At 38.9% G+C, this 25182-nt stretch overlaps 1 protein-coding gene across 3 annotated transcripts; it reads right to left on the bottom strand.

The window, feature by feature from the left end:
- Positions 1-623: 623 nt before the first annotated feature.
- dennd1c (DENN domain containing 1C) lies at positions 624-25091 on the bottom strand. Of its 3 annotated transcripts, XM_051703106.1 has the most exons (23): positions 24918-25089; positions 21486-21550; positions 21036-21079; positions 19801-19850; positions 19602-19721; positions 19423-19492; positions 19223-19303; positions 19066-19140; positions 18616-18669; positions 18366-18476; positions 14965-15065; positions 14129-14174; positions 13921-14022; positions 13699-13824; positions 13500-13601; positions 12957-13047; positions 11396-11436; positions 11268-11318; positions 11110-11157; positions 10882-11001; positions 9819-9913; positions 4423-4645; positions 624-2393 (listed from the first exon to the last, which is right to left on the bottom strand). In XM_051703106.1, exons 1-23 carry the CDS (start codon positions 24932-24934, stop codon positions 1530-1532), a joined length of 2697 nt encoding a protein of 898 aa, XP_051559066.1. In that variant the 5' UTR covers positions 24935-25089; the 3' UTR covers positions 624-1529. The 3 variants fall into 3 exon arrangements, with proteins under 3 accessions (XP_051559066.1, XP_051559069.1, XP_051559068.1); XM_051703109.1 differs by lacking the exon at positions 10882-11001 and having other exon boundaries at positions 24918-25091; XM_051703108.1 differs by lacking the exon at positions 19066-19140 and having other exon boundaries at positions 24918-25088.
- Between the last annotated feature and the right edge of the window lie 91 nt (positions 25092-25182).

Here is a 25182-nt window from a genome sequence, read left to right as displayed (position 1 = left end):
AGAACCAGTTTGACCTTACTGTTTACTTTATCTGTACATATACTTAAATGTTTACTCAGCTGAGAGGCTGCTCTTCACTAGTGTGCCACTGACACATTATCTACAGAGTTTACCATTCTTACTGAATACAACGAATTTCCAAAATGAATAATTGTGTTTCAGTTTTGCAAGCTGCTCACAGAATAAAAAATTTCACTAAGAGGAATACACACATTGCACTTTGCCAAATATAGCTAACTCTTTTTGTAATGTCTGACACCTTTTTATGTGGCTTAATTTAAGATGATGTGATGAAGTGGGTGTGTAATTATTAAAATGCATCTTTGAGTCAATGACCTTGTCCTCAATGGTTTGGAGCTTTGTGGTTTTGACTAATGATTTTGCTATGCCAATGTTTGCTTCATGTCTTCAGTATTTTGGCAACCAGCACTTTGCCCCCTTTCTGATAAGCCTTCTGTAATTGATTAGATATTGATTGATAATTGAAAGATATTTGGTCACATGGGGTTGGACACATTTTATTTATGCCAAAATTGGTCCGTTTATCAGTTTATTTTAATGATGTGTAGTTTTCTTGGCAAGTCAGTCCAATTTACTTTCCTAATACATGTTGCTGTGGACGATTCATCAGTGCACATATTTTATTACTTTTAGCAAAACATAAAAACTTCCTACGTATAAAAATTGACATTCCTTTACAGCTGACGTCACAGAAAATGCTCGAGTTTCAACCACTGGCTGGTGGTAATGTTTCAGGAGGGGTGTACACCCATGTTTCACAATCCAAACAGTTCCCGAAGGATAAAATGTCCCGTCCTAAATGTATCTCTCAATACTTCCTGTTTACGGAAGAAAAACTGTGTTGCGAATATCGTTTCATGTTGACTTCAAATGCAGAAAACAATTCAAACAACCAGAAAAAAAACAACTTGGTCTCACACAATCATGTTACTTTACCTACAGTTTTGCAAAATAATTTGTACGTGGTTCATTGTACATATCGTGGCAGTTTCCTGGTGAAATTAACACGAGGCGTTACAACGACGACTTTTATTTATTTGTTTTCACACAAATCAAGCGTTAAATGGCAGATTATCAATTCATAACACACAATGCTATCTTATGACATCTAACCACTTTTACTGTAGCGCAAGATTTGTTTTAATGTTTGCATACATAACCAACTACATTTACAACCATGTCCAAGTGCGATCGAATTATTGGTAGCTCAACTGATAGAGCGTTGCACTTCAAATGCAAAGGACCGGGATACGAGTCCTGAAGAGCACATGAGTCAACACGTATGCTGAAAGTATCATAAAAGCACAGGAACTCGCTTATAACGGCACATAATGGACATTTCACCTTGTAACTGCAGTGACACGCATAACGAACCACATAATGTTGTCACAGTCATGCAATTTTCATGACATCAGGCTGGAAAAAAGGCTGTTTTTAATTCTTTACAGATTGTTTGAAATAGTTAAATTCTGATACACTCTTGATAATGGTTTGACATGTGCCACCAGTCATTGTTCAAATCTCTTTTTCAGCTCGGAGACCTTAATGGGAGCCTGGTCTTGCTCTTCAGACTGTTTTGGAGTTGATGTAACAGGCAATTTCGAACTCTGTTCGTTTGTCTGCATTCCCATTACTGGCCTAATGGATGCTGCATGGATATGGTGGGTCCTGAGGGGAGTTCTCAGAGATTTATCCTGTCCTCGGGAACTATTATTAGGAATGGCAGAGTCCATCAAGGACGTGGTCTGTGAGACTCGCAACTGGGGCAGAGCTTCGGTAGAAGACACACTCTGCGATGGGGATTCGACAATCTCCTCTTCCGCCTTCTCTCCTTTGTCCGTCTTGTCTTCTACACTGACAGAGAGAGGAGAGATGACTCCACCATATGTAGGTCCTAGAAATTTTCCAGACCTGAGATTTGCCTCAAACAATGGTTTCTCCCTGTGGTCTGGAGATCCCAAGTTACTTGTCGGCTTCTCCTCTGTCTGATGTTGTTCTACAGCCTCAGTTGTTGTTTGTTCTTCACTGCCTGCTTGTGTCTCATTATCCAAACTTTCCTCAAGCTCATCCATTATTCCGTTGACTTGTCCATCTTGAGTCAACCAGTGATCCTCTTGTTCCTCTTTAGAGTCCACCTCTAAGTCCAGAGAAGCATTTCCTAAACTTTGTCCATCTGAACATAGACTTTCCTCTATCTTCTCAACGCCTTTATCTAATTCAGTAATCTCCTTTTCTGGCATGTCAATCGGGGCAACAGGCTCCTCCATCTCTACGTGTGGTCCCTCCTCTAGCTCCTCCTCCCAGCTAATGAGACTTCCGCTGTTTCCAACAGAGGGACTTAGACTCTCCTGACTGGGTGCGGTCAAACTTCTCTGAAAGAGAAATGAAATGGTGAGAGTGTGTGTAAAAACCAAATTATGCCTAATGCCTATTTTTTATTACTAGTATTATTCTATTTTGGAAGTTGCATGCAAAATCTACTTGGCTCCAAAATAGTTTTGTAAAATTAGGTAAAAAAAAGTTTGAAAATTAGAGGTCGACCGATAGTAGATTTTGCCGATACCGATAACTAAGGTGGAAGGAAAGGCCGATAACCGATTAAAGGGATAGTTCACCCAAAAAAGAAAATTCTCTCATTATTCACTTACCCTGATGCCATCCCAGATGTGTGTGACTGTCTTTCTTTATCAGAACACAAATAAAGATTTCAAGAAGAAGATAGAGCTCTGTCAGTTCCTTATAATGCAAGTACACGGGTGCCAGCACTTTGACGGTCCAAAAGTCACAATTAGACAGCATTAAAGTAATCCACACGATTCCAGTTGATCAGTGAATGTCTTCTGAAGCAAATTGATATGTTTATGTAAGAAACAAGTCGATAATCAAAACGTTTTTAACTTCCATCCAGGTCTCTGATACTGTTTGAAATGTTCTCGCGTGAACTCGCCGACGTGCTTACATCATGCTTCACGTCAGCTGCTGACAGGAAACACTTTTGAAAAGTTAATAACATTTTAGTTTACATTCATTGATTGACTGGAATCGTGTGGATTACTTTTATGCTGCCTAAATATGATTTTTTGACCGTCAAAGTGCTGGCACCCGTATACTTCCATTATAAGGACCGGACAGAGCTCTGTCTTCTTCTAAAAATCTTCATTTGTGTTCTGCTGAAGAAAGACCTACACATCTAGGATGGCATCAGGGTAAGTGAATAATGAGAGAATTTTCATTTTTGGGTGAACTATTCCTTTAATCGATAGTTTTTAAATTCGAAAAAAAAAAAAAAAAAAAATCTTATTCATTTCTTGCAATGGTGGGCACAGAAAAGAGTTCAAAATGAATACAATTCCAGATGATGTTTATTGTTCAACCAAAATCCCAATAATAACCAGAAAAAAATGAAGATTTGGTGAATAACATGGGACTTTTAAGTATAAACATGCCCGAAACACACCAGGGATTCTTATTTTGAAAATATGAAATTATGAAAAAACTACAAGCAACGATCGGCATCGATTAATCTGTAAAGCCGATATATCGGTCTACCTCTAGTGAAAATATTATTTACATGTATGTATTTAAGATCCATAAAATGAAATTAGCTTTAGCCAGATGAATGAGTCTGCCATTTTATTTCAAAAACATTGAAAAGGATGTTACTAATGTTAATACAAAAACTGCCCACAAACAAACATACCGCATAACAGTCTGTTTACAAAAAAACAAAAAACAAAAAATTAAAAGCACATTTTTAAATGTCTTTTTAGAGACAATTTATTTATTTTGATTTATTTATTTATTTAGGAAGTTGCATTCAAAATCTACTTTCTGCAAATTCTGCAAAAAAGTGTGAAAATATGATATAATTGTATGTACTTATGAAATATAACATGTTAGCTATGAAATTAGTCACTGCAAGACAAATTAGTCCACCACTGTATTTCAAAAAGTTTAAAAATGTCATTTCCATCAGTGTCATTTTCAAAACAGAATTCTATTAAACTCAATACAGTATTTGAGATGTGCTGGAAATGACACTGTGGTGGGAATTTCCATGACTTCATAAAAATAAAAATAGCATAAATCTCCTGTGATGCATGTACTGTACATACATGTATACTGCTGGACACTGTTAGTAGACAAATTAAATAAACTAGAGAGTGTGAAACATTTAACGTTACATTCTTGAAATCCACAGTCATAAAAGTGCCCGAAGGTGAAGAAACACTCATGTGTCAATATACTGAATGCTATTCTGACTGTTTACATCAGATCCAGCTTGTGATGGGATAAAGACGTTGAATAAAAATGTTTTGGATGTTAAAAAAGGTTATCAAAACTAGGAGTAAGACTCGTGAAAAGTGTATGTAATATGGAGTCAAAGGCACCAGGTCTTACATGTGAGATGAATTCACTGCTGTCTGAGCTGAAGAGGTCGAGACTGCGTGTGCCGTACAGTAAGCCTGGCTCTCTGGAGCTCTGGGCACTCAAAGTGTCAAAGATCTCCCCAAGCAGGTCCATCTCCTCTGGGTCAGCCAAAAGAGAAAGGTCATCATCTTCCTGCAGCTCACTAGAGCCAGAACACTGCTCGAGACCCTCCGTTAATTCACCAGTTATCCCACTACAAACACACATAATAACAAACAGGGGAATCATGCACAAGGGGCACCATTTGCAGTCCTGCTTCACTTCTTTCTCAAGGTGAGATATTGTAAGACATGACCCAAAGAAAAAGTTCTAGACAAACACATTTTTTTAACTAACATCTTAAAGGAATGTTCCGGGTTCAGTACAAGTTAAGGTCAATCGAGAGCATTTGTATCATAATGTTGATTACCACAAAAATTTATTTAGACTCGTTCCTCCTTTTTATTAAAAAAAGTTAAAATCAAGGTTACAGTGAGGCACTTACAATGAAAGTGAATGAGGGTTTAAACACAGAAATGTGAAGCTTATAATTTTATACACGCACTTGCATTAATTCTTCTGTTAAAACTGTGTATTATTTGAGCTGTAAAGTTGTTTAAATCGTCATTTTTACAGTTGTTTTAGGGTTTAAGGGTTTGCTGACATTACATTGTCATGGTAATGAAGTTGTAAAATTGGCTGTAACTTTACACAGAAAAGGTTTGTAAGTGATTTTATCACACTAAAATCATGTTTACACGCATACATTTTATGTATTGTGGTTAAACTTTTGAAACAGTGAGTATTTTAAAGTTCAAAAATTGGCCCCCATTCACTTTCAAGTGCCTTGTGCTTCACAGAAACCTGGCTAAGTGAAGCCATTCCAGACTGCGTGTTACATCTGCTGGGCTTTCAGCTGTTCAGAGTGGATCGCATTGCGGAGTTAACGGGGAAAACGAGAGGCGGTGAAACATGCTTTTACATCAGTGAAATTTGGTGTACAGATGTAACAATGTTAAAGAAGATTTGCTGTCCTAATTTGGAAGCGCTCTTTATCAACTGTAAGCCTTTCTACTCGCCGTGGGAGTTTTCCTCGTTTCTTCTGGTGAGTGTTTATATTCCTCCACAAGCGTGTCTGAGCACAACGCAGCAACAGCTGGCTGATCAGACCACAGACATGGAACAACAATACCCGGACTCACTTATTATTATTATTCTATTTTAACAAAGCCAATCTCACCCTTGAACAGCCAAAATACAGACAGCACTTACATGTCCCATCAGAGACAGAAATACACTGGATCTCTGCTACACAACATTAAAGGATGCATATCGCTCTGTCCCTAGAGCAGCTTTGGGACTCTCTGATCACTGTCAAATGAAGCAAAGCTGGAACTACAAGCATGCTTTGACTGCACTGCACTGATTGGAGTGTTTTTGAGGCTGCAGACACCAATCTTGATGAGCTCACAGATACAGTGACATCATACATCAGTTTATGTGAGGATATATTAGGACTTATTTAACATTCAGCAATGACAAACCATGGTTTACAGCTAAACACAGGCAGTTTGTCACACCAAAGAGGATTCTTACAGAAGTGGGGATAAAATCTTGTACAATCAGGCCAGAAACATGCTGACAAAAGAGATTAGAGTGGCTAAAAGAAGCTACTCTGAGAAGCTGAAGAACAAGTTTTCAGCTTACGACCCCGCATCAGTGTGGAGAGGCCACAAGACAACATCCCACCACACTGCAGGGAATCAACAACTGGCTGACGACCTGAATGTGTTTTACAGTAGATTTGAAAAGCAAAGTCTCACACACCACACCTGCTCTGACCTTCAATTCACACAAACATCAACACCTCCTGCAACCACCCTCCTCCCCCTCCTGCTACTCAAACTGCATTTAAGATTTGTGAAGAGGATGTGTGCCGGGTCTTCCTGAAACAAAAGACAAGGAAAGCACAGGGGCCAGACAGAGTTTCACCCACTAAAATCCTGTGTTAACCAGCTGGCCCCCATCTTCACACAGATCTTCAACAGATCACTGGAGCAGTGTGAAGTTCCCTGCTGCTTCAAATGCTCAACCATCATCCCTGTCCCAAAGAAACCCAAAATCACAGGACTTAATGACTACAGACCTGTCGCTCTGACATCTGTGGTCATGAAGTCATTTGAGAGACTGGTGTTGGCCCACCTGAAGGACATCACTGGACCCTTTCTGGATCCCCTTCAATTTGCTTATCGGGCAAACAGGTTTGTGGATGATGTAGTCAACATGGGATTGCATCATATCCTGCAACATCTGGACAGACCAGGGACATATGCAAGGATCCTTTTTGTGGACTTCAGTTCGGCTTTCAGCACCTTCATCCCAGCTATTCTCTGGACTGAATTAAACAAACTCTCTGTTCCCAAGTCTATCTGTCAGTGGATTACCAGCTTTCTGACAGATAGGCTGCTGTTAGTGAGACTGGGGAAATTCACTTATTGCACCTGTACAATCAGCACTGGTGCCCCCCAGGGATGTGTGCTCTCCCCACTACTCTTCTCCCTCTACACCAGTGACTGCATCACCAAGGACCCCTCTGTCAAGCTCCTGAAGTTTGCAGATGACACTACTGAGACACTACATGAGTCTGCATACAGAAGGGATGTTGAACAGCTGTCTGTCTGGTGCAGTCAAAACAACCTGGAGCTGAACACGCTTAATAAAGTAGAGATTATTTTGGACTTTAGGAGAAACACCCCAACACTGACCCCTCTCACCATTCTAAACAGCACTGTGGCAGCAGTGGAGTCATTCAGGTTCCTGGGCTCTACCATCTCACAGGACCTGAAGTGGGAGACCCACATTGACTCCACTGTGAAAAAGACCCAGCAGACGTTGTACTTTCTTCGCCAGTTGAGGAAGTTTAAACTGCCACAGGCGCTGCTGATACAGTTCTAATCACCAGTGGCACCTGCAGCTGTATGGCCGTACGCATTGTGTGTACCATGAGTGTTCAGACTGACCTAAGAAATATTTACTCTCAGAATATTTCACCAATCATGAAATGTGTACCATATTTGTGTTGGCTGTTTAAAAGAACTAGCAATGCCCAATTTGCGAATGAATAATTCTTTTGAGTCAGTTCTTTTCAGTGAATTGGCCAAACGGGCTAGCAAAACTGTCTGAATCGATTTGTGATTCAGTACAATTCATTCAGAGCGCTCTCTCGCTGAATCATTTGTAGCGGTTTCTTGCACAGTAAAACCACATCGGGATATTTACAAATTCAGTGACGGTTACAGTGTAAATTTACCTACAAAAGGCTGTCTTTTTGAGAGGTAAATTTGAGAAACTTCAGCTAGTGCTGTGTCATGTGAACAAGGGGCTGTATCAAACTGAACATGTTATTGCGTCTACTCGCACTGTTTTTCAATCGTTTTCCATGTAAACATTTGCTTGATGGATGTCTTTTGACAACTGCGTCACATTTCACTGTGTTTTTAGCATCTCTTTCGGGAGCGCTGCATTTTTAGACGCTGTGTCAAGTTAAAAAGAACTTCAACTGATAAAAACGGGTCTTGAGACACCTGCATTCTGCTCTATTCGTTGTGGTGCATTTAGCTTTTTTAGCAAGAAAATGCGTCTGTCTGAACGGTTACTGGAAGAAATGCTTTAGCCAATAGTTACATGAATGCTACTCATACTCATAAATAAATCAATGCTTCTCAAAGTCACCAGAATTGAATGCTTTGGTGTTGTTTTTTGCACAAAAAAATGTCACGGGGAAGCATGCCCCCGGACTCCCCTAGATATAAGTTTTATTAGGCAGATTTAGAGGCCTGCAATCAGACCCGGCCCCGAAGGGACCCAAGAACCCGACAGGTTTCGGATTGGGTTCAGGTTTGTAATTAATGAAAAAATAAACAGGCCTACCGATCTTGTTTCGCGCACGTGCTTTCACTCACAGACATGCGCGAACGGACGAGTTAGGGGCTGTTCACACTGAATGTGTTTTTGCGCATGTCTGTTCTGTTTTCCCATTGTTTAAACACTTGCTGGACGAATGTCTTTGACATTTGCACCACGTCTCGCTTTTTCTTCAGCGTCTCGCACAGGACCGGCACTGTTAAAAAGAACTTCACATTTTCAAAAATGCATGTTGAGACACCTGCGCTCTGTTTCATTCCTTGCGCTGCGCCTATATAGTTTTCAGTGCAGTTGTCACAAAGATTCAACAATCTGAACAAGTTCAGGCTGCATAGAGGGGAGTGTTGCATTGTTTCATATTCCAGATTGTTCTGCACCAGGTGAAGCTTCAGCAAATAATGGTAAGGAAATGCTTTTTTCCCTTCTGCTCTAGTGTACTGAGGGGCTGCTGTGCCTTGTTAAAACTGTGTAATGTTTACTGTTTCAGTACTGTTCCCAAATTCCCAAAGAATGTTGCCTGTATGCTTACATAAAATACAGCTATACAAGGAGAAGATACTAGGAGAAGAAATTAGATAGTAAGCGATTTCGAGGTCGGATCGGGATCAGGCTTAAAATCTTGGTTTCATTTTAAGTGCAGACCTCTAGGCAGATTTCTGTGCGTACCCTCAGATTAAATCCTGCAGGTGCCCATACTACTTAACAGTCATTGAGTCTGTCCTCTGAACTTCAATAAATGTCTGGTTTGGCTCAGCTACGAAATCGGACATCAGAAGACTACAAAGGACAGTTCGGATTATTGGTTGCATCCAGAGTGAGGAAAAGGGCTGGAAAAATCACTCTGGACCCCACTCACCCTGTCCACTACCTTTTTGAACTGTTGCCCTCTGGCCGATGCTTCAGAGCTCTGAGCACCAGAACCGTCAGGCACAGGAACAGTTTTTTTCCCTCAGGCTATCATCACATGAACAGTTAAAACTGCCCCATTGAGCAATAACTATGTGCAATACACAGCTTAGTCTTTTTATATTTATCCAACATATCCTACCTATTCTGCCATTACATTCCCTTGCGCTACCTGTATATAACAGATTTGTATATATATTGTGATATATATTTGTCTTATTGTGTAGTTCTGTATATATTTATATTTTCGATATGCTTTTTTATTTGTATTATCTCTGTTGTTGTCAAATTCCTTGTATGTATAAGCATACTATGCAATAAAGCTCATTCGGATTCTAATTCTGATTCTGAAGTGCCTCACTGGAACCCAGATTTTTTTTGTGGGTTTAAGAAAAGGAGGGGCAAATCAAAATAATTTTTTGTGGTAATCAATATTATTGCACAAATGCTGTCGATTGAGCTTAACTTGTATTGAACCCTGAATATTCCTTTAATTATCAAAGTTACTATTTATATGTTATTTGGGAAGTTGCATCTATTTCTCTGTTTCTTCTCACCTGTCCTCGCAGGTGTTGTTGTCCTCCTGTGTCTGAATCTGTCGCTCATTCCCCTGGTTACTAGGATGCTTGCGTGCTGGCCGGCGTGGTCGAGACTGAAAAACAGCAGCACAGAAAGCACCAGAAAAATTACCATAAAGTCGAAAACAATGTGCAGTACTGTGATTAAACACAAGGTAGAGCCAAGCCTTTTCAAACTCAATTTCCTCATTCAAACGGATTAGTACAAATTTCATGTAAGTGTTAATGTACAGTTAGCTGATCACTATAACAAACAAACGGACACAATTATACACTTATTAGACGGCTGCTTATCAAATAAATAAAATAAATGAATGTGCAATATTGATTTGAGTTTAAATAAGGCCTATTTAATAATAGAATAAGAGACTGAGGAGTGATACGTGAGATATGAAACTAGCCTAGCTACAGTATTTTGGAAGTTGCTTGTAAGTGACAATGGACAATTATACAGTTTAGTGCTCATTATAGAAAATTATTGGAACGCATAATATCACGCGCACTTAGGGTGAGACGTTACGGCACGAGAAGTATACTTTGGCCTTAAGCGGCTATTTTCACCAAATGTATTGTGAGCTAAAAAAAAAAAATCTCCGAAGACCTACAATCAAGAATTGTTGCTTTGAATAGCTGGAAAGGGTTACAAAGTTATCTTGAAGCGATTAGATATTCATCTGTCCACAGTCAGACAAATTGTCTTTAAATGGAGATGATTTAGTACTATAGCTACTCTTCCTAGAAGTGGCCGTCCAGCCAAGATGACTCAAAGGGCACACCGCAGAATGCTCAATGAGGTAAAAAAGAACCCTCAAATAAAGTAGAAATTCTTAAATGTTAGAATATTAGCTCAGATGAGGGTGTAGAATTTATTTATTTTTAAGAGCACTACGGCCGTCCATCTAAGCATTTCCATAGAAACAAGCGAGTAATGTTTTTTTTTTTTTTTTTGCATTTGCATTTGTGCAACACATATTAGCAAAGCATTTTCAATTGTTTTAATCATCTGCTTTATGACATCATTTGCCCTACACATGTCACTCACTCTCCCAAAGTGCTGTGTGATTGGTATACGGTTCTGAAGGCAATCTGATTGGATGAGGCGATACGTGTGCGTATCACAGACAGACCCGCCCCGCTGCAGCATGTGAGACTCGGTTTGATCCTGAGAGTGAAATCCAAAAATGTTAAATAAACACACACAAATTCATATTAACTCCCGTATATTGTATACAGAGGTGGCTAAATAAACAATATAAAAATATGAACTCACCTTTGATGACAGGAGGTTTTTCAATCCAAATTTGCTGTGGTATTTGGTCTAAATGAGATATTAAGAGATTCAAGAACATTCAAAACCTTGAAAACACATTTGTGTTAAAAAAGTACTATTTAATAATAATGCATACTGATAAATATATAAATACTCACTGCTTTGTTAGCTGTAGACTTCCATGTCACAATCAGGGCTCCACCCCCTTTCTGTATCGCCAGAAAGATGCTTTGTTAGGAACAGAATACTAGCGTAATCTTTATTTGTTTGTCTGAATACAAGTTACCTTTAAATTTCCCACCCATTGCCGACACAATTTAGAACCACCTGAGAGATGAAAAGCAGAAAGGATGTTTAATTGTGCAAACTGCACTCACAGTTGAATTTGAATTATTTATTAAATTCATTCATCTCTGTTTACACATATATGCATGTTTCTTCAACTTCGGGCACTTATAGCACTGTGGATTTCTAGAGTCTTATTTAAACATTTAAAATTTAAACATCTATTTTATTTTATTTTATTTATTTACTTATTTATTTTGTCTACTAACAATATCCAATAGCTTATGTTCATGCATCATAGGAGAATAAAGTAATTTTTTTTTCTGAAAGTTATTGTAACTTGTTGAGTGGTGGTGGCGTAGTGGACTAAAGCACTGAACAGGTAAGCAGAAGGTTGTTGGTTCAATCCACACAGCCACCACCACTGTGCCCTTGAGCAATGCACTTAACTCCAGGTTGCTCCAGGGGGATTGTCCCTGTAATAATGGCACTGTAATTCACTTTGTATAAAAGCGTCTGCCAAATGCATAAATGTAAATGTAATTTTCACCACAGTGAAGCACATCTCAAATACTGTATTGTGTTTAATAGAATTCTGTGCTGGAAATGACACTGATGTAAATGACATTTTTAACATATTTGAAATTTGCCAAGCTAACATTTTATGTTTACTAAAAATACACACAATTGAATATATTTCTACACTTTTTGCATAGTTTGAATAATTGATTTATGTTTATTACTGACTTTTGACTATTATCATAGTAAACACTGTATTTTTATAATGGATTTTCATAGTTTTAAATTGAAAGTCTGTGTCTGGGACGAGGCTAAACAGTGAAATATATACATAAAAGGCATTTGAAAAGTAATTACATGATGAAGGCCTGGTACAAAGTTCCCAACTAAGTTTTTGGCCACGTCCACACTAATACTTCTCTCTTTACGTTTTGGCCTTCCATCCACACTGAGACAGTATTTTTGACAGCAAAATCTGAGCTTTTCGAAAACGCTGTCCCAAGTGGATAAATTTGAAAATCTTCACGTTGTAGTGTGACGGGGAAGACGGAGATACCTGAAAAGGATGACGTATTTGTTGTCATGTGACGCAGTCATGTGATCCATTCAACCCAAAACAATCAAGGTGGTGGTCCACATTGTAGCAATGTTATTGTGCCTTCACTCTGAGAGCATTGTTAGAGATAAAATGTTACTTTGAAAGAATGCATTGTGAAGGTAGTACATAGGCGACGCAAAGTTTACTCGGAATTGCTGTCCGGCGAAGAAACGCGAGGTTAACTGTGTTTCAGCCCGTACATGGAACAGCCATTTTTCGCATGCGCAGTAAGGGGATTTAAGCATTTTCATGCATTTTAGTGTGGACGAGCAACTTTTGGAAAACACTTGAAAATGGCACTGTGGATGGAGAGCATTTCGGAAACAAAAATGACTTTTTCTTGGTTTAATGTGCACATAGCCCTAATGAGATTCATTATAAAAAATAAAAAATAAAACTTGGCCTGAAGTAAAAGAAACACCCATACATTAATATAAACACACACCTGATGAGGCTCCACACTGTAACAGCTCTTCCTCAAACATGTCATCAGGCTCTTTGCCCTGGTTCAGCATTCCCAGACGCCCGTCAATAAACTAAGAACAAATTAAATGTTATAATGGCAAATGACAGTATATTTAAATGTCTTCTTTATGGAATAGTTCCCCCCCAAAATGAAAATTCTTTCTTGAGTTTCTTTCTTCCGTGGAACACAAAAGGAGTTTGGGAAGTCCTCCAGAACTTTCAATGCCTAACATAAATTTTGGTCTATTCCTTACAAAAAAAAAGGATGGCTTCAAAAGACTTGGAATATAGTTCTAGAGCCTTATGAACTACTTTTATGGTGCTTTTCCGGTCACTTTTGGACTTTGACAGCGTCCATCCTCATTTACTTTCATTATATGAAAAACAAAACAAAAAAAAACCCCAAGCATGAACATTCTCCTAAACATCTCATTTTGTTTTCCATGGAAGATGAAAGTCATATGGGTTTAAATCGAAATGAAAGTGGAACATGTTGTATGTGTGAGTCTGGGTTTGCATTGACCTCTTTGAAACACTGCAAGTGAACAGCGCTCTCCAAAAACTCCCTCATACTCTGAGACTTATGACTCAGAAATAACTCCTCACAGAACACAACTGGCCCCTCCTTCAAAGTGAGAGAGAAAGAGAGACATTGATGTGAGCATAAAATGTAATAAACTGGTATGTACATGTTTTTCACATGTTTCACATGTGTCACTTACAGCAGGAGACTGTAAGGCATCTCTGTATCCTCCAAACAGCAGAGCCTGAGCTCTGAGAAAAGCATGAGCGACCCCTGACCCAGCCAACGCTGCCTGTCTCTTCAGCCTGACCTTAAGCCCTGCCAACTTCATACACATACAGAAAAAAACACAGCCTTCCGTGTCCATTATAATGCAGAGAGACTTTGGCTTGTGTCAGAGAAATACAAGTAAATGCATTACCACATCAGCAGGGATCTTCTTTAGGTCATCATGTGGCGAATCTAAGGTGTTCGTGTCCACATTGAGAATGACCACATCCTCTAGAGCTCGACTCCTTACCCTCTACCACACCAAAAAAAAAAAAAAAAAACACAGAACAAAAAAATTATAAGTTTGTTTGGGTGACAAAGTGTGTATTAGAGAGAAAGAGACAGGGGCATTTTTGTACCTCTGCCAGGCTCGAGTGAACTCCAATGAGGTACGGCATCGGTGCACTATAGGGAATAAATAAGACTGAATGAACTTGAGAGCGAATTAGGGTGTGTTCACCCAGGTGCTTTATAATGTTCTGTCGGTTCTATTTTTAATCCCTATGTGCATGTGTCAGACGTATTTCTTTGGCCGCTGCATTGCAAACACCCCAAAAGTGTTGCATTTTAGACAGCATGTCAAGTAAAAAAGTAGTGAAACTTTTGTTACATTGACTCTGTATATTATTCCAACTATGGACACTGTAATTTTGTGATGACACATTCATAATAAATATTGAAACTGTTTATGTATATTTTACTATTTTTACTTTGTTTATATTATCCTAGTTAAACATTTTTTTAATAATAATATTTTTATTATGGATTTTCATAGTTTAAGATTTAAAGTCTGAGTCTTGGACAAACAATAAAAACTATAAGAGACATTTGAAAAGTAGCAAAAATAAATGAAAGCATTGTAAAAAGATACAAAAGAGACAAAGTGCCAGTAGTTGAAGAAAAAACAAAATATGTCATTAACAATTTTGTGCTATTATTTGTCTATCTATTCCAGCTTTGCAGCTATTTGATTGAAACAACCATAAAAAATAAATATCTCTGTGACTAAGAATCTTAGGTGACTCATGACATACATGACAAACTCTAGACACCTGCGTTTTGTTCCATTCTGTTGCGCTCATTCTAGCTGTTTTCAAAGCGCATCCTCTGTGAATGCCCCCTTATGGGTTTTGCTCAGGGTGGACATATATAGCTGTGTGTGAGCACATACTGTATGTTGTGTATGAGTTCTCACCAGCAGTAGTCGAGCAGATGTGGTGGCAGCACAGGAATGAAGATATGTTGCCAGTACATGGGGAAGAGCATTCCATTACATGCGTGTATGCAGGCCGTGAGCTGAACACACAAACACAACACTGTTAAGTCATGGGTTCAATTTCTAGGGAATTTATACCTTGAATGCACTGTAAGTTGCTTTGGATAATAACATACACCAAATTCATAAATGTAAAATTAAATTGAGCGGTGTCTAGTGTTGCATTTGGTGCAATTTTAGTGTATTTTACACTGTGCCACAACCAGTATTTTCCCAACATTTTGGAAATCCCAAGATTTCAGTTTAAGTAATTTTTTTCTGTCCTTACTGGCTAGTAGGCGTTCCTTCTGGACTACAGAATCTAACGGCATCAGCTGCTGGATCACATGAGCCACACTTCTTCAGCCTTCACTACCATGCTTAGTCTTCACTTTGCATCACTGAGTAAACTTAAACTCTCCTCAAATTTGTCACATCATATGTTATTAATTTTCAGCATCAGTTCTCATCTGTCAGACAGAACAGCATGGTGCCTCAGACAAAAAAGCTTCAGGTCTCAGGAAAAATATTGTAATTTCTAAGGTCTCTACAACTAGGCATCAGACTAAATGGCCTCAGACAGGAAGGCATTGGATGAAACGGCCTCAGACTAAACAACATCAGATTAAAAGGCATTAGACTAAACGGCATCGGACGGCACGGCCTCAAACAAAGCAGTATCAGATGAAATAGCATCAATCTAAACAGAATCAGACTGAACAGCCTAAGGCCAAAAAGGCATCAGATGAAACAGAGTCAGACTACATGGCCTCTGACTAAACAGTATCAGACTAAACAGCCTCAGACCACAAGTCATCAAATGAAACAGCCTCAGGCTAAACAGCATCAGATGAAACGTCTTAAGACTAAACAATATCAGACGAAACAGCCTTAGATTAAATGACATCAGATCAAACAGCCTCAGACTAAATGGCCTTGGACTATAAAGCTTCAGATGAAAGTGAAACAGCCTCAGACTAAACAGCATCAGACTAAATGGCCTCAGACAGGAAGGCATTGGATGAAACAACCTCATACTACACGGCATCAGACAAAACACCATTAGACTAAATGGCCTTAGACCAAAAGGCATTGGCAATAACAGCCTCAGACTAAACAACATCAGATGAAAAGGCATCAGACTTCAGCCTCAGACTATTAGGCTTCAGATGAAAGTGAAACAGCCTCAGACTAAACAGCATTAGACTAAACAGCATCAGTCAAAATGGACTTAGACTAAACAGCATCAGACGAAACAGTTTTAGATTAAATGTCATCAGATCAAACGCCTTAAAACTAAATATCCTCAGAAAGGCATCAGACGAAACAGCTTAGACCAAACAGCATCAGACGAAGCAGCTTAGACCAAACAGCATCAGACCAAACAGCTTAGACTAAACGGCATCAGAAGAAACAGCTTAGACCAAACAGCATCAGATGAAACAGCTTAGACCAAATAGCATCAGACCAAACAGCTTAGACTAAACGGCATCAGAAGAAACAGCTTAGACCAAACAGCATCAGACGAAGCAGCTTAGACCAAACAGCATCAGATGAAACAGCTTAGACCAAATAGCATCAGACCAAACAGCTTAGACTAAACGGCATCAGAAGAAACAGCTTAGACCAAACAGCATCAGACCAAACAGCTTAGACTAAACAGCATCAGATGAAACAGCTTAGACCAAATAGCATCAGATGAAACAGCTTAGACCAAACAGCATCAGACGAAGCAGCTTAGACCAAAGAGCATCAGACGAAGCAGCTTAGACCAAAGAGCATCAGACGAAACAGCTTAGACCAAACAACATCAAACGAAACAGCTTAGACCAAACAGCATCAGATGAAACAGCTTAGACCAAACAGCATCAGATGAAACAGCTTAGACCAAATAGCATCAGGCGAAACAGCTTAGACCAAGCAGCATCAGATGAAACAGCTTAGACCAAGCAGCATCAGATGAAACAGCTTAGACCAAACAGCATCAGACCAAACAGCTTAGACTAAACAGCATCAGATGAAACAGCTTAGACCAAATAGCATCAGATGAAACAGCTTAGACCAAACAGCATCAGATGAAACAGCTTAGACCAAACAGCATCAGACGAAGCAGCTTAGACCAAAGAGCATCAGACGAAGCAGCTTAGACCAAAGAGCATCAGACGAAACAGCTTAGACCAAACAACATCAGACGAAACAGCTTAGACCAAACAGCATCAGATGAAACAGCTTAGACCAAACAGCATCAGATGAAACAGCTTAGACCAAACAGCATCAGACGAAACAGCTTAGACCAAGCAGCATCAGATGAAACAGCTTAGACCAAACAGCATCAGACGAAGCAGCTTAGACCAAAGAGCATCAGACGAAACAGCTTAGACCAAACAACATCAAAGGAAACAGCTTAGACCAAACAGCATCAGATGAAACAGCTTAGACCAAACAGCATCAGATGAAACAGCTTAGACCAAACAGCATCAGATGAAACAGCTTAAACTAAACAGCCTCAGACCAGCTGGCACTGGATGAAATAACCTTAGACTAAACAGCATCAGAAAAAATGGCTTTAGACAAAGCCACCTCAGACTACACTGCCTCAAACTAAACATAACAAACTCACATTCTTCACATGTCTTCCAATGCATCCGAAGACCCGCGGCAGACAACCGCTAATATTCATCACATCAATGTACATTCAATGCATCCGCGGGAGACAAACACAAGTGTTGTTCTGTGCATGGCAAGTTTTTGTGGTGAATCCAAAGAGACAAACTTTAATACTTAACACAGTGAAGTCTTCTCGAGTTTTTACCTAGTTACAGTGGTAAACAGCTGCCGCTGTACTTGCGTTGATGATGTAATCATGCTGCAGTTCAGACCCAAATAATATGATGTGAACAGAGACCAGTGGGGGCAGTGGAAGGGGGAGGAAACAAACTCGGGTTCAGTTCAAGCAATCGAACCAAGAGTGAAAGCACCTTAATGGCCTCAGATGAAACAGCATCAGCAGAAATGACCTCAAACCAAAATGAATCAGATGAAACGGTCTCAGACTAAATAGCATCAGACAAAATGCCTTTAGACGGAAAGGCATTAGACTGAAAGGTATGAAATGGCCTCAGAGTAAATGGCATCAGAAGAAACATCCTCAAACTAAATGGCATAAGACTGAAATGTCCTATGGTCCAATGGTCTAGGTCACTAATTTTGCCTAAAATCACAAACTCAAACAAAACCAGAGAGACACTATTTATTGTTTGTCACTGTATCGTATCTCACCTGGTTAGAACATGCTGATCTCAATAGTTTAAAACCTTTTTTAAACCTGAAATTAAACTCACTGTGCTCAGTTTGCTGCAGTAGATGAGAATGCGTCTCTCAAACAGCATGCTGGCATACAGCTGAAGCAGATTACTCACATCCACAGCAACCACCAGCTCTGTAAGGTTCCTCTGAAACAAACACACACATATACACATATATGTTCAAATGACCCAGTAAATAAAACTGGCAAATAAATCCACAAAACAACAAGGCAAGCAGTGACAGACAAATACAGGGATGGATGGCTGGATGGATGGACAGACTTACACTCTCTGGAATAGAAGGCAAGGCTTTGGGATCTGGAGCAATAAAGTACGGGATCTAATAGAGAGAAACATTATTCCAGAATTACTATCGAAATGCCAAACAAGATAGCACCTTTGGACTAGCGACTAGGATACATAAGAATCCATATCAACCAATGCCACTGTGTTAGTCTGACCCTAGGGTGTTTAGAATAAATGAACCAATTTTTTGGAATTATTTTTCAAGAGAACAAGCACTCAGACTTACTAATGTTTTAGTTAGTGTTTTAGTGTAGCGTTTGTTTGTAGGCAACTCTCGTGAGGGTTAGTTTCAAGTAGAATGTTGCTCTACAACCAGGATTAGTTCAGTTCATATTTGTGAAGTACAGATTTAGAATTTTGGCCTGTATTAGTATTTATTAGATGTATGATTTTAGTTGGGTTTCAGGTTTAGTCAGGATCAGGGACTCACCCCCTCTGACTCCTCCCCTTTAGGGGTGTGTCCAAAGATACCAGGCATCACACTTCTGATTTGAAGCTTCCCTCCCTCAGTGAAGAACACATGAATCTGATTGTGATGTCATATGTGATGTCATGAATGGAACTTCCACTAGCCAATCAACACTTACCATCTGCAGAGTGATGGAGCCATTAGCAGGTGGTACAGGGTGCTTGTAGAGTACTGTTAACAGTTCTTTCATTTCATTGGTCTGTCAGGGTTTTAAACGGATGCACATATTTAAGATGGCCAAAAATAAACAGTGTGTATGTGGTTTATGTTATCTAGAGATTGATGTGTAATAAAAAAAAGAGTGAGTTAAAACCTTACCTGCCCTTTAGTCAAGTAGTCAGCAAGGTTATTCAGAAGCTTGTAAAATACCTCAAACCATGGCAAATAACTGTGGTAGACAAAGAATTGCTATTTGTTAGGTCAAATCATGTTTTTAGAGCGGCTACAAAATCTATCCTAAGTATTTTTTGTGTACTTTTTGTGAGTTAAAATCACACCTGAGTATACATATGCATGTCTGAGAGCTGGACGTGAGTCTGCAGAATCCAAAGCGCTGACATCCCTCCAGATCTGTCAATACAAATGTGAAGTGCTGCACAGCCACTGTGTCCTTCGCCCTGTCAATCAATCATAAAAGTTCAAAATACTGTACTGGAGTGCTCTTTACCATATTTAATAAATGAAAGAATGAATCACCTCTCTATGTCATAAGGAAAACAGAAGCGAGGCAGGGACTGCAGGGACTCCTGTATAAGAACATTAGAGTTATCATCATCCACTAAGTGCTTTTGCATGCATGTCCCAACACAGATTATGCTTCATAATCCAAAAACATTTTATGTAAATGTCATGTAAACTAGAGATTGGCCGATATTGGATTTTGCAGATATCGATAACCAAGGTGGCGGACAAGGTCGAAAACCGATTAATCGGCCAATAGACAATTAATAGTTTTTAAAATCCATTTATTGAAAGGATCTTCCACATGACTTGTAGGGGGATCAATGCACCACTCAATACTAGCGTCAAAGGCTGCTTTGAACTCCGCAAGATAGAGTCACGGATAGGCAAGCGAGTGGGAGGTATGCACAGTAAACACTGAAAACATGTGTTTGGATTTAGCATATTGAAAAGTCGTGGCAATTGCTTTGATATATTCATTGCATACAGTTATAGGAGGACTCGTTTATGTTAAGGTCTTGAAGGTTTTGACTACATTAAGGCTACAAAAGCAATTCCAAAAGCAGCAATCGGTACCGATTAATCGGCAAACCGATTAATCGGTCAACCTCTAATGTAATGCCTTAAACTGTTTTCCTTTACCGGGGTAAACACCTTTACCAGAGTTCTTATCGGCTTATTCAATGTGCACAACTTAGTTTTGTGAGTATGCCTGTTTGCGTTTTGGCACCAAAAGCAGAGAATAACCTGATGATTTTAAATCTCATGTAAACAAGGTTTTCTTACATTGTAGGATGTTTTAAATAAGATGATTTTTGGTAGTTATCAGTGTATTAGTGTGCATGTAAACATGATCACTTGAAGGAAAACAGCTGTGTAAAAATTATAAAACCCTCCTTTCATGTTTCACAGAGAAAATAGCATCATATGGATTCAGAACCCTTCATATTGAATAGATAATGACTTAATTTTCATTTTTCGGGATAACTATTCTTATATGGTATTCAGATATCTGTTTTAGAACATATGCCAGAGCTTTGCCAGGAGGCATCACGGTTTGCTGGAGTTATCTATCATGCACATAGAGGCCAAAATTCTAAGTCAAACCTCTTCTTTTAGAAAAAGTGGCCTAGCATTTCCCCTACATACTAAACACTGTGTTCATGACATTAAGTGCTCAAAGAAAATGTATTTGTATGAAAAAAAATCACAAACAGAAGGAAAGAACACAAACCACACTGAGTACTGACCTCATCACTGAAGTCTTCAGGGAACTGAAACAACACTCCGGGATCTACTCAATTAGAAAGAACACACACAACACCACTTAATTCAGCTCACTCACATTCTCATCAAGTTTATTCTTAACTCTATAGAGGATGTGGTTAAAGGGAGGTCAAAGCTGCCCACATGAAGCGTAACCAGGGTAACCGGTCTTGTTCAGCTTGGTTCTTACAGCCAAACCTCAACTAGAACAAGTTCACTCTTGAGACTTACCTTACTCCCATATTTCTCTCTCACTAGCCTGTTAGTGTTTCCCCTCTTCACCATGTGAGCAGATCAAATCATACTTACTAGTTCTCCTGTTACTCTGTTTGATAAGCATGTATCAGTCCTGGCGTGTGGTTTTTCTGGTTTAGTCACATGACAGGAAGAGCCATTCTCAGAAGAGACAGCAGCGTGTGTGTGTGTGTACTCACCTTTATCTCTGGCAATTGGACACGAAGCTTGAAAGAACCAGTAGAAGGTTTTGTCAGGGTTTTCTCTGAGAAGGACAAAATCATGCAAAAAATAGTCATCATAACAAAAAATCACTGAAATCACACTAAATAAACCATCCTCACACAGAACAATATTATATTATAATTTATGATATTATATTATATTAAGGCATTAAGTTAAGTCAGATTAATTATATAAAAAGAAAAATTGTATACAGTTAATCATATAGTCCAGTAATAGGACATGTTCAATGATATGGAAATAAAACAAACAATATATTGACTTTTTAAGTCACTTTCTTTTTTGTATTGTCTAATAAATGCTTTTCTTGTCTGCTAATGTTATATTTTTATTTTATCTGAAGTTATGTATATATATACAGGTGCATCTCAATAAATTAGAATGTCGTGGAAAAGTTCATTTATTTCAGTAATTCAACTCAAATTGTGAAACTCGTGTATTAAATAAATTCAATGCACACAGACTGAAGTAGTTTAAGTCTTTGGTTCTTGTAATTGTGATGATTTTGCTCACATTTAACAAAAACCCACCAATTCACTATCTCAAAAAATTAGAATACATCATAAGACCAATAAAAAAAACATTTTTAGTGAATTGTTGGCCTTCTGGAAAGTATGTTCATTTACTGTATATGTACTCAATACTTGGTAGGGGCTCCTTTTGCTTTAATTACTGCCTCAATTCGGCATGGCATGGAGGTGATCAGTTTGTGGCACTGCTGAGGTGGTATGGAAGCCCAGGTTTCTTTGACAGTGGCCTTCAGCTCATCTGAATTTTTTGGTCTCTTGTTTCTCATTTTCCTCTTGACAATACCCCATAGATTTTCTATGGGGTTCAGGTCTGGTGAGTTTGCTGGCCAGTCAAGCACACCAACACCATGGTCATTTAACCAACTTTTGGTGCTTTTGGCAGTGTGGGCAGGTGCCAAATCCTGCTGGAAAATGAAATCAGCATCTTTAAAAAGCTGGTCAGCAGAAGGAAGCATGAAGTGCTCCAAAATTTCTTGGTAAACGGGTGCAGTGACTTTGGTTTTCAAAAAACACAATGGACCAACACCAGCAGAGGACATTGCACCCCAAATCATAACAGACTGTGGAAACTTAACACTGGACTTCAAGCAACTTGGGCTATGAGCTTCTCCACCCTTCCTCCAGACTCTAGTACCTTGGTTTCCAAATGAAATACAAAACTTGCTCTCATCTGAAAAGAGGACTTTGGACCACTGGGCAACAGTCCAGTTCTTCTCCTTAGCCCAGGTAAGATGCCTCTGACGTTGTCTGTGGTTCAGGAGTGGCTTAACAAGAGGAATACGACAACTGTAGCCAAATTCCTTGACATGTCTGTGTGTGGTTGATGCCTTGACCCCAGCCTCAGTCCATTCCTTGTGAAGTTCACCCAAATTCTTGAATCGATTTTGCTTGACAATCCTCATAAGGCTGCGGTTCTCTCGGTTGGTTGTGCATCTTTTTCTTCCACACTTTTTCCTTCCACTCAACTTTCTGTTAACATGCTTGGATACAGCACTCTGTGAACAGCCAGCTTCTTTGGCAATTAATGTTTGTGGCTTACCCTCCTTGTGAAGGGTGTCAGTGATTTTCTTCTGGACAACTGTCAGATCAGCAGTCTTCCCCATGATTGTGTAGCCTAGTGAACCAAACTGAGAGACCATTTTGAAGGCTCAGGAAACCTTTGCAGGTGTTTTGAGTTGATTAGCTGATTGGCATGTCACCATATTCTAATTTTTTGAGATAGTGAATTGGTGGGTTTTTGTTAACTGTGAGCCAAAATCGTCACAATTAAAAGAACCAAAGACTTAAACTACTTCAGTCTGTGTGCATTGAATTTATTTAATACACGAGTTTCACAATTTGCGTTGAATTACTGAAATAAATGAACTTTTCCACGACATTCTAATTTATTGAGATGCACCTGTATATATATATATATATATATATATATATATATATATATATATATATATATATATATATTATACAGCAGACATACAAATAGTAACATTGCATTTAAATTATAATTATGCTAAAAATGAGGTTCAAACGACAGCATAGCACAAGACTGCAAGTGATCACTGAAGAGCAAAACACACATCACACAAGTACAGAATGTGGTGCAAAATGGAGCAGTGGCACAGGCAAAATGGCAATTGTACAAGATATCAAGAGAGATATAGTATAATTTATAATTTGGGGGAAGAAGGACAATCCAAAATGGCCACAGGGCAGCATTTATACGTATTTGCACCTGATATAATACTGACACCTAAAAATACTGACAAAATGACAAGCAAACCTCAATGATGGTAAAGACTATGAATGTAAAAAGGATCAGTTCTGCATCATGTTTCCCATGTTTGTCTCTTACCAAAATGCTTCATGAGTGGCACAGGATGTGGTTACGGTTCAAATCAGCACTGCAACAGAACTGTCTATTGAAAATAAGTCTGAGCTAAAGTTTCCATATGTGAATTCAGCTGTCCGTCTTAATTGCATTGATGTCTTAATCCAAATGTAAGCCTGAGTCTAATGGAGTGTTTTTATGACGTGTCTTTGCTCTGTAACACAAATCGCACCGTGTAAAATAGGATTTCATGCAATGACAGGAAGTCATTGCAGTTTGTGTTCATATTAAGATCTATGACTTGCTGACTTTGGTATCCTGGCAAGTCTTAGACCAGTTTGAGACAATGTTGAGATCACTTTTGAAACTCTAGATTTGAGTTTCTCAAGAAAAACGTTAGTGAAAGTCTCCATTCACCTTCCATTAAATCTCATTTCTGCCTAGGAGAAACAACTGAGACATTAAAGAGAGCTCCTGATGTTTCTTACCTGCTGGAACGTAGAACAATAGATGTACCATTCAAAATTAAGATAAAAGGTATTGTGACACTTTATGCTTGTCAAATGTAAGTGGAACATGTTTGTAGTAAATTTGCTGAACTCCACCTGTGGTTACTTTGCACTCTTACTGACTTTATACATCCACTAAAAATCCCCTTGATCAAATACAATGAACTTAGACATTTTTAATTGTGGCTTTAAATGTGTAAATACTTTTAGAGCCACTATACTTTTGTACAGGCCACCCAAGTGATGAAGATCAAGAGGTGATGCTACTATATGACAAATCTCCCCTCTGAAAAATGAAGGAATTTGACTTAGACAATCATCTGTGTAAATTCTCCAGCAGGTATTTTATCAGTACTTTCCAAATGTTGGTGTTTGTTTTATTGCATTTGTTAAATTGTGACATTGTAGAGTTCTCACATCCGAGAAAGACAGAGCGAGGAAGAGGAAGTGTGCATGAGACCACAGTATGAACAAACAGAGAAAAACAGAGGCATATAAAGACACTACGAGACAGAGTCTTACTTGATCCTGGAGCCCATGTTGCACTTGTATACTGGGGTCCATTCGTGAAGTTCAGGGCTTCAGCTGGTCAGAATCATTACATCCCTTATTAACACACACTTGCACACACACACATCCTCACATCAAACAGCCAGTTCCGCCACCAAGCACACAGCTTAAGACAGCACTTCCTGATCTCTGTGTGTGTGTGTGTGTGTGTGTGTGGCCTACACGACGTTTGCTGGTCTGTTTCTTTTCACAACTTAATGCAAGCAAATAAGATATA

The sequence above is a fragment of the Myxocyprinus asiaticus genome, chromosome 7 (assembly GCF_019703515.2).
Source record: "Myxocyprinus asiaticus isolate MX2 ecotype Aquarium Trade chromosome 7, UBuf_Myxa_2, whole genome shotgun sequence".
NCBI lineage: Eukaryota > Metazoa > Chordata > Actinopteri > Cypriniformes > Catostomidae > Myxocyprinus > Myxocyprinus asiaticus.
Note: the sequence above shows the minus strand (reverse complement) of the source record. Positions and strands in the feature narration are given on the sequence as shown.

Bases quoted from the DNA above. Each gene is read 5' to 3' on its own strand.
- dennd1c (XM_051703106.1), bottom strand. The intron at 21,080-21,485 runs GTGAGTACACAC...CTAATTGAGTAG, and splicing joins TCCAATTGCCAGAGATAAAG to ATCCCGGAGTGTTGTTTCAG. The intron at 14,023-14,128 runs GTACAAAAATGC...TTGGTGTGGTAG, and splicing joins TTCACTCGAGCCTGGCAGAG to AGGGTAAGGAGTCGAGCTCT.